The sequence below is a fragment of the Miscanthus floridulus genome, chromosome 6 (assembly GCF_019320115.1).
Source record: "Miscanthus floridulus cultivar M001 chromosome 6, ASM1932011v1, whole genome shotgun sequence".
Classification (NCBI taxonomy): Eukaryota; Viridiplantae; Streptophyta; class Magnoliopsida; order Poales; family Poaceae; genus Miscanthus; species Miscanthus floridulus.
In genome coordinates this window covers 116,458,294-116,470,109 of record NC_089585.1, presented here as the reverse complement: position 1 = coordinate 116,470,109, position 11,816 = coordinate 116,458,294, and the positions used below count along the sequence as shown (strand labels likewise).

General features: G+C 49.1%; 1 protein-coding gene across 1 annotated transcript; it reads right to left on the bottom strand.

Annotated features, from left to right (window-relative positions):
• Positions 1 to 1,151: 1,151 nt before the first annotated feature.
• LOC136461071 (subtilisin-like protease SBT3.5) lies at positions 1,152 to 6,527 on the bottom strand. Its single transcript, XM_066460530.1, has 11 exons — positions 6,476 to 6,527; positions 6,236 to 6,315; positions 5,082 to 5,173; positions 4,894 to 4,991; positions 3,748 to 3,903; positions 2,982 to 3,595; positions 2,779 to 2,849; positions 2,427 to 2,681; positions 2,193 to 2,307; positions 1,931 to 2,102; positions 1,152 to 1,819 (listed from the first exon to the last, which is right to left on the bottom strand). The coding sequence occupies exons 1-11, from the start codon at positions 6,525 to 6,527 to the stop codon at positions 1,278 to 1,280; spliced, it is 2,247 nt and encodes a 748-aa protein (XP_066316627.1). The 3' UTR covers positions 1,152 to 1,277.
• Positions 6,528 to 11,816: the final 5,289 nt, after the last annotated feature.

The window sequence follows — 11,816 nt, the reverse complement described above, 5'->3', positions numbered from 1 at the left end:
ACCACGGCCGCAACACCAACCGCTGTGTGACCGATAGGACCTGTACAAGGCTATCATGACGTTGGGGAAGGTGACCTCTTGGTGGTTGCCAGCGTTGCTGACCATGGTGTGGAGCTCCTGCACCTACACACACCAACAGTTGGGGCGACATATGGAGCCGTCGTCGAGTAGAAGGGCCACATAGGCGAAGCCGACTGTCTAGGGTGTTAGAGTGCATAGTTAGATCCATACCTAAACAAATCTACTAATAGAAGAACATGAAAGCATAACACCATAGAAGAAAACTAGCAAGCAGAATGACAATGAGGCTGGATGTTTCCCCTGATACAACTCAAGTCCAACTGTAACAAGTATGCACATATTTGACACATATATAACACAGGGTCTATCGACGAGCCCGTCATAGATCCCGAACATCAGTGTGGCCAAAAGGGACGTACCCACACCTGGGCCATCATCTTATCGGTGGGCATGACCTTTGGTGTTTTTCAACGTCGTCGCTCGTCGCGGTACTATCCTCCTCTACTTGGACACGCTCGAGAGGGCACCCCGACCAAAGGAGCATGCTGAGTCCATCGGGACTAGCCACCAAACACCTAGGGGAGCACGCCGGCCGAGGAGATCACCATGAGCAAATCCCTCTAGCCACTAATAGATTTGGCACAGGGGAAACGGATCCGGCCCGAGAGCCCCGAATCTACCATTTCCATGACCACAACACTCACTGCCGCTCTCAGGAAAAGCACTTGCAAAATGGAGAAGAGACGAGAGGGGAAGAAAGTGGGCGTGCAAACGCATCTTTTTTCAGTAGCGACGATGTGGGCTGAGGGATCTCTAGTTTTACCTTCTCAATTCCGTATCGGATTAATTTGGCGGCGAGGAGGATGTGCCACGCGTGCGATCAAAGTAATGAACTGTTCTACCACTCGCTTGCGACGGGTGCACCTTGCCTATCGCACGATTGTGACCAATTGTGCTTCTTTACCATCAATTTTTGGATAAAAAACACTATTTACTTTAGTATATAAAGATAGAGATTTATTGAAGTAGCAATTGAAAAGTACAGCAACAAAAGGAAGTTGACATAGTTATCAGAGTTGTATATAACATAACAAACGGATCTAGACAACGCATAGCCTATTTGGCTACAAGCAAAATAAATACAAGCCACGATGAAACTTGACAATTGGCATGTCTTATTTTCTTAATTTTTTTGGACTGTGCTGAAAAAACTTTGATAATGAGCGATGCCATGCAGGATAAATGGTCCACCCCAGTTATGCAACATCTGCAAATAAATCATACATCGTGATCCGGGCCGCTATTGGAATCCGAACCTTCTTTTGGTTATTGTACCAAGTAAGGCTTCCAAATGTATAATCCCCTTGTAACCTCCACAGAGGTGATAGCTTGACCTGAAATGTGTGAACTTTGTTTGCAGCATTGAACACAAGAACAGATGGCTCAACTTCGATCTTGATTCCAGCCGGGTTCTCAATTGCAACATGGTACACTGCATTGACCTCGCCTACATTAGTGACAGTTCTCCACAAGGTAACTGGATACCTCAAATCTGGAGCTGAGATGGATGGCAGGTTCAAGAGATACCCAGGTGTCGATGTTGCATTGCAGCTAACAGATGTTTTGATGGTGCAATCAAAGAAGTAGTTGTAATCCTTTGGATTGATGTCATAAATCAGTCCAGGATCTGCTGCTCTGTTAGGGTTGATGTGCCCACCTCCGTAGTCAAATGGGTCGGCAATCTTTCGAGGCAATCCTTCAGCCAGTATTGGCATGCGATCTTCGTCAGTTACAGATGCTTCAGCATGCAAAATGAAACAGAGGTAAATACATGTAACATATTGCCTCATAAACTTATCATGGCTTCAGAAGTCAAATCGTCTTCTAAAGAGGTGTTTGGTTTTATTACCAGTGGTGATGATTGCAGATTTCAGTGCAGCAGGAGACCAGTTTGGATGCAGAGCTTTCAATAGCGCGATGATGCCAGCTACATGTGGGGCAGCCATTGATGTCCCTGACATAATTTTGTAAGAATTTCCTGTTGCTGCTAGGATGTTGGCTCCAGGTGCAGCTATGTCAGGCTGTGGAGGAAGCAAAGGCTGCTGTGAGACAACAGGTGATGGCATGTTTGCGCCTACAGACTGTTAGACGCAACATTTGACTCTATGTACCTTGATAATATCAGCGTAGTCGGGTGATGGACCTCTGGAGGAGAATGATGCCACTTTTGGGGTTAGCAGGGCACCTATACTGGTGCGAGCTGGTTCAATCTTCGCCACCGGTGGGCTGCTTGAAACGACCAGAAATTTACCGGAGAAAGGCTCAGCTCATGATAGAGAAAGAATTGATCTAGCTTGTTATGTGCATTGTTGTACGTGCTAATGAGGATCCAGGAAGTGGTGTACCTGGCGGAGTCGATATACTTTTTGATCTTTTTACCAGTGTCAATGTCCACAAGAACACATGGAAAGTCACCCAAGTCTTGCAGAATGTCAGTCGTGTATTGAACAAAAATAAGTCCAGTTCCTCCTCCATTCACGATGTTTTGCCACGCGACTTTGAAATACGCGCGTGGGCCGTTCGTCGTTGGTGAATTTGGCGATGTGCAAATCACGATTTTCCCTTTAATATCAGTACCGTTCAAATCATCTTGCGTGCATCTAAGAGAAGGCAGAAATTAAGTTAAAAAGTTGCTGTCAATTTCAGAATTTTTGGAGCATTTGCAGAAAATAAAGTAAATTTAATGGCTTTGCATACTGGTCTCCATTGACAAGACTTGTGAAACTGCTCCTGGATGAGTTCTTCCCTTGGTAATAGAGAGATTGTCCCTGAAAAATAGGCAAGAGTTGTTTGTCTCCTCAAGATCAGTAACATCTGCTTCATTGCTTCTATGTAAATATACGTGGCAGCCTTGTGATTCTTCAGAGTGGGCGTTTGTATTGTATGTATTCAATTCATACCGTTATCTGTTGCTTGTTTCCCAGGGTGATAACCGTGGGGAACGAGCGATCAGTCTTGCTCGCGGCAACTGTGATGACCCACGGAGCCGTGTTCTCAAGCGTCTGCGGACTAGGCCCGTCGTTCCCGGCCGCGTACACGACGGTGATCCCCTTTTGGACGGCATGCAGGGCGCCGAACGAATTCTCCTCGGGGTGAGCGAGCGACAGCGAGAGCACGTCCACCCCGTCATGGATGGCGTCGTCGATGGCCGCGAGCACGCCTGCACTGGTGCCAGTGCCTTGTCCCCAGAGGGACTTGTACACGGCAATGCGGGTGCGGGGCGCGCCGCCACGCGCAGCGCCCGCGGCGAGCCCGTGGAAGCTGGTCGCCTCAACGACCGAGCCTGCCGCGATGGAGGCCGTGTGCGTGCCGTGGGTGCCGATGCCACGGGGCGACAGGTAGTCGGTCTTTAGTATCTCTTCGGGCACTCCGGCGCTGTAGAACCGCGCTCCGATGATCTTGCGGCTACAGTTGCTGCGGTCCCAGGCCTCTCCGACTTGGCACACGCCTTTCCATCGTGAAGGCACCGGCCCGTAGCCTTGGTTGCCGAAGCTTTTCGACTCTGGACAGATACCTGCGGGGACAGCGGGGTGCGTGCTACGACGTTACTGTGGTGTACTGGTGTGTTGGTGGACCTTGCACTTGCACTAGACAGCAGGGCGCCAAAAGACATGTGTTTGCAGTATGGAATCAATTCATAGATTATGATTGTGATTGGTCACTAACCGGTGTCGACGACCCCGATGATTATGTCCTCTCCGTATCTGCTTCTATGGAGTAGTCCACTGAGCATTTGGTAGCTCATCCCAAGGAAGTCCCAGCTACGAGTGGTTGTCGCTCTGCAGCTTCTGCTTAGATGGACACTGATGACTTCAGGAAGTTCTGCAGAGTTAAGAAGCCACAAAAAGTATGGTTACTTTAACGGTGCACTGACAAATGTTCAGCTACAGTTCTAGAATGAAGTGATCAGATGAAGAGTAAGTAATGGTGAGCCAAAAAAAATCCTTGAAATATCCGACGGACTGACGTTGATCTCTCATGGTGGGTTAATTCTTTGCCGATCGACTGTCATATCCATCATCAGGCCTCAGGCGCTGAGGTTTTTCATGACCAACGTGACGGTGCAAGGCCTCAAGGTGCAGAACAGCCCCGTCCAGTTTGACAGCTGCCGCCGTGTGCTCGTCAGCGGCCTGTCCATTAGCTCCCCGGCGCTGAGCCCCAACACCGACGGCATCCACGTCGAGAACGCCCAGGACGTCCTCATCACCAACACCGCCGTCTCCAACTGCGACGAGTGCGTCTCCATCGGCACCGGCACCCTCAACATGCACACCGAGAACGTCACCTCCCTGCGGCCCGGTGGCCGGCCACGGCATGAGCATCGGGAGCCTGGGCAAGCAGGGCACGCGGGCGTGCGTGGCTAACGGTGAACTACGCGGTGATCTGGCACTCGCACAACGCCGTCCGGATCAAGACGTGGAAGGGCAGCTCCGGCTCCGGCTCCTTCTCCTTCGAGAACATGCACATGGACGCCGTGCGCAACCCCATCATCATCGACCCGTATGAAACTGTTTCAGATTATGTTCTATCAATTTGCTTATTTAACACATTTCATATTTGTATGAGACTCATCCAGTTATTGCAAGTATTCCTAGTTGCTTTCAATTTTTGCTTTTGTTGTAGGATGCATTCTCCTTGTTTGGTGGTTCCCCATGCAAATTTAGTATTGAATTATTACTCGTGGAGGAATAATTTGTATTGTCTTTAACCAAGTTAACCGATTTAACCAAAAGCGATTTTGGTTGGTTTCGTGGCTTAACAGCAAGTGAGACGGCGAATTCCAGTTTGAGCAAAAAGACTGAAAGGACTGACCTGCAAGCTGATGAGCATGGTCTTCCGTGAGCATCGCTGCGAAGCCTGAGAAGCCATGCTTGTAGTTGTAAACCATGGAAGCCAAAGAATCGTCCAAACTGGAAGAGGTAATAACGGGACACGATCAACCATGAATTTGCACATCATTCATCAGGATCAGTCGTCCTAAGAGGAGGAGACGTACGTACCTTCCAAGAACATTGCTGAGTATATCATGGTGCGAAGCGATGACATCGTTGGGCTGTCCATGTTTCACATCACCTGGGTATACAATATATAGCTATACAAAGATAGGTGATGTTGTAACATGGCCACCGCGAGTGGCGGAGACCTGCGCAGTCAGCAGGTTACGAGGGCATCTCCAACCTGTTACCAAAATGGAGGTTGTGCTCCCACGCCTCCAAACCCGGGAAAGAGAACGGTTTGTTAGATTGAGCTTGCAGGTTGCGGGCGACGGCCCTGACGCGGTCTCCGCCCGGCCGGCTCGTAGGCGTCTCCGGCCGATGGGGCGGAGGCCGCTCCGCCAGGAGACTAATTAAATGCCAACATTGTTTGGGTATGTGCAGGTAACCAGATGAGGGTGCTCGTGGACTGCGCGGGTGCTCCTGCATGGTCTCCGCCCGTCGGGGCGAAGACCCAAGCAGGAGATCGGCGATCCTGGGACGCCGGAGGCCTACGGCTTTGGCACTCCCAGAGGCGGAGGCCCGAAAGCTCATCGTCGGATCCTGAGGCCGGACAGAGCGGAGACCCACGGCGGAGGCCCTAAAGCCCATCGCCAAGTCTTGAGGCCCGATGGGCCGGTTGATCATGCAGGCCCAATACCAGATGGCGGCATGGCAAGATTACCCCCGAGACGGAAGGCGAGTAGAGGAATATCCCAAGAATGTACTGTAGCAGTTGAGGGACACTACTGTAAACTCTACGAATGTGGTAGTTTAGTCCTATAAATAGAGAACACTTGTAACAGTAAAGGAGGGGTCGGTAGATGAATTAATGAAACCATAGCTTTTCGTGCCATTCCCTCACTCGCTCATCTATCGCGCCTATTTCCCGTGCCTCCGCCGGGGGGGTGCGGCATAGTGGGTGGAGGCCCCTACCTCCTCATACTGTCTGAGAGGCGGAGGCCTCTACCTCCTCCACACTGTCTGAGACTGCCGGTTTCAACATTGGCACCCACCGTGGTTTGGTCAAGGCAAACCAACGATGGCAGGGAAAAGAAAAACCACCACCAGAGCAGCAGTGACCACGGGTCAGTGAGGAAGGCCTAGGCGCAACATTCGTAGCACCTACGCAACCTCGCCAGTGGAAGACGACACCAGAGCAGATGCCCAGGGTCAACCACCAGAACCCTAAGATCCAGAGATTCAAGATCCGGAGGCCCAACCAAACTCAGCCACAACACCCGAGCAAGAACTGCAACAGCTGCAAGCATAGTTGCAAAGAGCGCAACAAGAGAGGGACAGAATGGCAGCAGCATTCGCAGCTAATCAGCAAGCTATTCAAGCGTCAGCACAAGCAACAGAAATAAGGCAGCAGCTGGCAGTCCTACATGCTGAAATGCTAAGTATGCAGCATGCAGTACCAGCGTCAACCTCCGCATTCCCAGCCTCCGCAGCAACACCAACTGCAACCATGCTACAAGGCCCTACACCAGTGATCAGCCAGCCGACGATGCCATCTCAGGTGATGCGGAGGCCTATCGACCCCAAGTCCCCACTATCTGAAGGCATACAACAGTCGCCATGGCCAACAGCGTACAAGCCAATCACACTACCAAAGTTCAACGGAAAGACAGACCCCCATCAGTTCATTATGAGTTACGAGGCAGCAGTAGCCTCCGCCGGCGGAGACGACGCCGTCTTGGCAAAGTCATTTGTCATTGCAGCCGAAGGCGACGCGCTGGCTTGGTATTCTATGCTCAAACCAAGCACAGTCTATTCTTGGGAGAACCTCCGGGATAAGATATTGGCAAACTTCAAGGGGCTAACAGCACAGTCGCTGACTTCCACAGATCTGTTCCAGTGCAAGCAAATGCAGGGAGAGACACTACACGAATACTTCCGGAAATTCATGCAACTAAAGGCGAAGGCACCAGATATCCCAGACGAGATCGCCACTGAAGCAGCGATCAAAGGCCTCCGAATCGGGCCGTTCGCGGCACACCTAGCAAGAAAGAAACCAACTTCCATACAGCAGTTGTATGACGAGTTCGAGAAGTACTGCAGATCAGACAATGACCTCCGTAAAAGGCTGGAGGAGCAAGGTCAAAACAGACAACAAAACAGAAGCAAAAATTCCTAAAAAACCTATACGAACCAAAATGTATCAAATCAGAAGCCAGGCCAGGGGCAAGTGCTCAGCATCGAGGGTCAACCTCACCCCGAGCAAGGGCAACAGGCAGCGCCAACACGGCCAGAGACCCAGACAAGGAACCAAGGTCGGCAAGGTTACCAAGGCAAAAACTGGAACAGAAACCAAAGCCAGAAACAACGCAGGCCATATTGCGTTTTTCACGGCGAAAACGCAGGGCACAGCACCAAACATTGTCCGGAGACAAAAGAAACACATGAAAGGATGAAGAACAAGCAGACTGCCCAACCTCCGACACAGCAGAGCACAAGAGAGGTCAACAACACCTACACAACTGGCCACCAGCAGTACTGCCCAATGTACCCAGCGCTAAACGCAACCCAAATACATCCCTCCACACTGGCCTCTGCCTATTACCCAAACTTCCTACCAGCATGGCGGTCATCGCCTTCGCAGTAGCCTCCGACGGGCAACTACAGGTCGGAGGCAAGCCTGACCTACATAAACCCAAAATCTCCCCATATAACCTACCTCGAAACAAACCCACCGGAACAAAACCGAATAAGGTTCGAGCCTCCGCCGCCATAGCACCACATACAGCAACTGCCTCCGTCACCACCTCACAACCAACCCCCAACACCAAAAATGAGCCAAACCCAGAAAACCAAGTCAACCCTCATGGAGCACTGCCAACAATAGGCATGATATTGCCAATCGCCGGAGGATCATCAATGGAGTTTCAAACGAAAAAGCAGAAAAAGGACCACCTCCGCCTGGTAAATAATGTAGCAGTCCAAGGCCCGGCGAAACACATAGATTGGTCTAGAGTCCCAATCACCTTCACAGAAGAAGATCTCCAGCTAGAGAGCTACCCTCACGCAGACGCAATGGTGATCAATACCAACATAGCAGCATGGGAGATAAGCAGAATACTGATCGACACTGGCAGTTCAGCAGATATCATCTTCGCAAATACCTTCGACCAAATGAAGCTCAGCAGAAATCAACTACAGCCCTCTGAATCCCCTTTAATAGGATTCGGAGGCAAGCAGATACAAGCATTAGGAAAAATCTCACTCCCAGTGTCGTTCAGAACCCAAGCGAATGCCAGAACCGAGTACATAACCTTCAACGTCATCGATCTGTATTACCCATACAATGCCATTTTGGGCAGAGGATTCACAACCAAATTCAACGCAGCCCTACATATGGCCTACCTGTGCATGAAAATACCAGCACTCCATGGTATTATCACAGTCCGAGGCAGCCAGAAAGAAGCAAGAAACATAGAGAAAGCTATCTACAGAGCCCAAAGAAACATCAATGCAGTCGAGTCGGCAGACAAAGAACTAGAGCCTCCGGATATGCCCAGAGGAGAAACAGATATGGCAAGTCAAGAAGAGACAAAGCTGATCCCTCTAGAAAAGGAGTTACCAGACAGAAAAGTAACAATCAACTCACAATTGAGCAAGGCAGAAGAGGAAGAGCTCATGGAAACTCTAGTAAAAAACAAGGACATCTTCGCCTGGTCAGCCTCTGACCTCCAGGGAGTCAGCAGGGACATCATACAGCACGAACTGGATATCAATGAAAACATAAGACCAAGAAAGCAGAAACAGAGAAAAATGTCGGAGGACAGAATCCTGGCAGCAAAGGCGGAGGTGCAAAGATTGCTAGATGCAAAAGTGATCAGGGAAGTCAAGTATTCAGAATGGCTTGCAAACGTAGTACTGGTACCAAAGAAAAATGGCAAAATGAGAATGTGCATAGATTTCACAGATCTAAATAAGGCTTGCAAAAAAGACCCTTTCCCATTGCCAAGAATAGATGCCTCCGTCGACAAGGCAACCAGATGCCAGAGGTTCTCTCTCCTCGACTGTTTCTCTGGGTATCACCAAATCTGGATGAAAAAAGAAGACGAAGACAAGACAAGTTTCACCACTCCATTCGGGACATATTGCTACACCAGAATGCCAGAGGGCCTCAAAAATGCCGGAGCAACCTTTGCCAGAATGACAAAGGAAGTTTTGGGCTCACAACTAGATAGAAACATCATAGCCTACGTCGACGACATAGTGGTCACGAGCAAGAACAAGAATGATCATGTCTCCGACTTACAGGAGACCTTCGCCAATCTCAGGACAGCTGGCCTCCGCCTCAACCCAGAGAAATGTATATTTGGAGTCACAAAAGGGAAGATGCTCGGTTATATCATAAGCAGCGAAGGCATCAAAGCGAACCCGGACAAAACCAGAGCAATAATGACAATGGCAGAGCCCAAAAACAAGAAAGAAGTGCAAAAGCTGACGGAAAGAATAGCAGCACTCAACAGATTCATCTCAAAATCAGCAGAACGCAGCCTACCCTTCTTCCAAGCCCTGAGGGGCGGAGGCAACTTCGAATGGGGGTCCAAGCAGTCGGAGGCATTTCATAACTTGAAAGAGTATCTGGCAAACTCACTGATGGTCTCCGTCCCAGAATCAGACAGCCACCTATTGCTGTATGTGGCGGCCTCCGACCATACAGTCAGCGCAGTCTTAGTCCACGAGTTGGAAAAAGAATCAGCCAAAACTCAAAAACTAGTTTATTTCATCTCAGAAGCACTGTCCGGAGCCAAGCTAAACTACACAGAGGTAGAGAAAGTTGCCTACGCAGTGCTGATGGCATCAAGAAAACTAAAGCATTATTTCCAAGCCCACGAAATCTCAGTTCCAACATCGCTGCCACTACAAGACTTGCTCAGAAACAAAGAAGCCTCTGGCAGTATAGGCAAATGGGCTACAGAGCTATCACAGTTTGGTATCTCGTATGTCCCCAGAACAGCAATCAAATCACAAGCATTAGCTGATTTTGTAGCAGATTGGACACCTCCGACAGAGCCCAAGGTACAACCAACAACTCAAGGCTGGATAGCATTCACGGATGGAGCCTGGGGCCAAGCCAGAGCAGGAGCCTCTACCGTCCTAACGGCACCCTCCGGCGTCAGATTGAAATACATAGCAAGGCTAGAGTTCAAATCAACAAACAACATAGAAGAATATGAAGGCCTGATCTTAGCGCTGAGCAAAGCAAAGGCCCTAGGGGCAAAAACATTGACAGTCAAAACATATTCTCAAGTGGTCACTGGCCAAGTAGAGAAAGAATACACAGCAAGAGAGCCAGAACTCATCAAATACCTATCCGTTGTCAGAAATTTGGAGCGGAGATTCGAGGGTTTCACCCTGAAGCGCATCCCAAGATCAGAAAATGCAGAGGCAGATGAATTGGCAAAGGCTACGGCAAACAACCTGCCACTGCCACCAAACACTTTTTACCAGATCTTGAAGTCTCCGGCAACCGCGGCAACCTGCCACTACCACCAAACACTTTTTACCAGATCTTGAAGTCTCCGGCAACCGCGGAGACATCTATGGCACTAAAGCCCATACTACACCTGCAAAATGAAGATTGGAGAAAGGCGATAACAGAATTCTTAGAAGGCAAAACCACCAAAGAAGATGAAGCAAAAGCAGCAAGAATACAGGCCAGGGCAAGAAATTACACAATCATAGATGGTGTACTGTACAAGAAAGGAGTAGTCCAGCCTCTCCTCAAATGCATATCATAGAGCGAGGGCATAGAGTTGCTTCAAGAAATACACTCAGGAATTTGCGGGTCGCACATTGGCTCTAGAGCTTTATCAGTAAAGGCAATAAGGCAAGGCTTTTATTGGCCAACACACATACAAGATGTAGAGCAGACAGTCAAAACATGCAAAGCATGCCAAACATTCTCTCCAGGACAGTCAAAACCATCATCGGAGACCCAGCTTATACCTTCGACATGGCCGCTGTAAAGATGGGGTATGGACCTGGTCGGCCCATTACCGCTGTCCCAAGGAGGAAACAGATTCGCAGTAGTAGCAGTGGAATATTTCACAAGATGGATAGAGGCAAAGCTATTGGCGAAGATAACCTCAGAAACTATCAGAAAATTCTTCTGGCAGAACATCATTTGCAGATTCGGTGTACCGAGGATTTTGACAGTAGATAATGGAAAATAATTCGATTCAGAGAACTTCAAAGAATTCTGCAAAAGCATAGGGACAAAACTAGCCTTTGCCATGGTATACCACCCAGAGTCCAATGGCGTTGTGGAAAGAGCAAACAAAATAGTGTTTTCAGCAATATCAAAAACATTGCTGGGCCTACGCAAAGGAAAATGGATAGATGAATTACCTAGAGTTATTTGGTCACACAATACATCCGTCTCAAGAACAACAGGATTCACACCATTCAAACTGCTTTATGGAGAAGAGGCCATGATGCCAGAAGAAATAAAGCATGAAAGCCTCCGCACAACGAGTCGGCTGATGTTGCAAGATGAAGAATATGCAAAAGAAACAATAGAAGCAATAAGACTGGAAGCAGTCGAAAACATTGCAAAATATCAGTCCCAAACCAAAAACTGGAGAGACTCCCAGGTGGTAAGGAAAGACATAAAACACGGAGACCTCGTACTCAGAAGAAAACCCAACGCACAACTGGTCGGCAAGTTACAACCGAAATGGGAAGGCCCATACACAGCAACGGCAGCAGGCCGACCTGGTTCTTTCCACTTGACCGAAAGCGAAG

Coding starts and splice junctions, on each gene's coding strand:
- LOC136461071 (XM_066460530.1), bottom strand. CDS start 6,527: ATGGTTGCAGTTGGTGTTGCTGCGGAGGCTGGGAATGCGGAGGTTGAC. Junction 6,316..6,475: donor GAATGCGGAGGTTGACGCTG/GTACTGCATGCT, acceptor CTATGCTTGCAG/CTGTTGCAGTTCTTGCTCGG. Junction 2,682..2,778: donor AGTCTTGTCAATGGAGACCA/GTATGCAAAGCC, acceptor GCCTTCTCTTAG/ATGCACGCAAGATGATTTGA.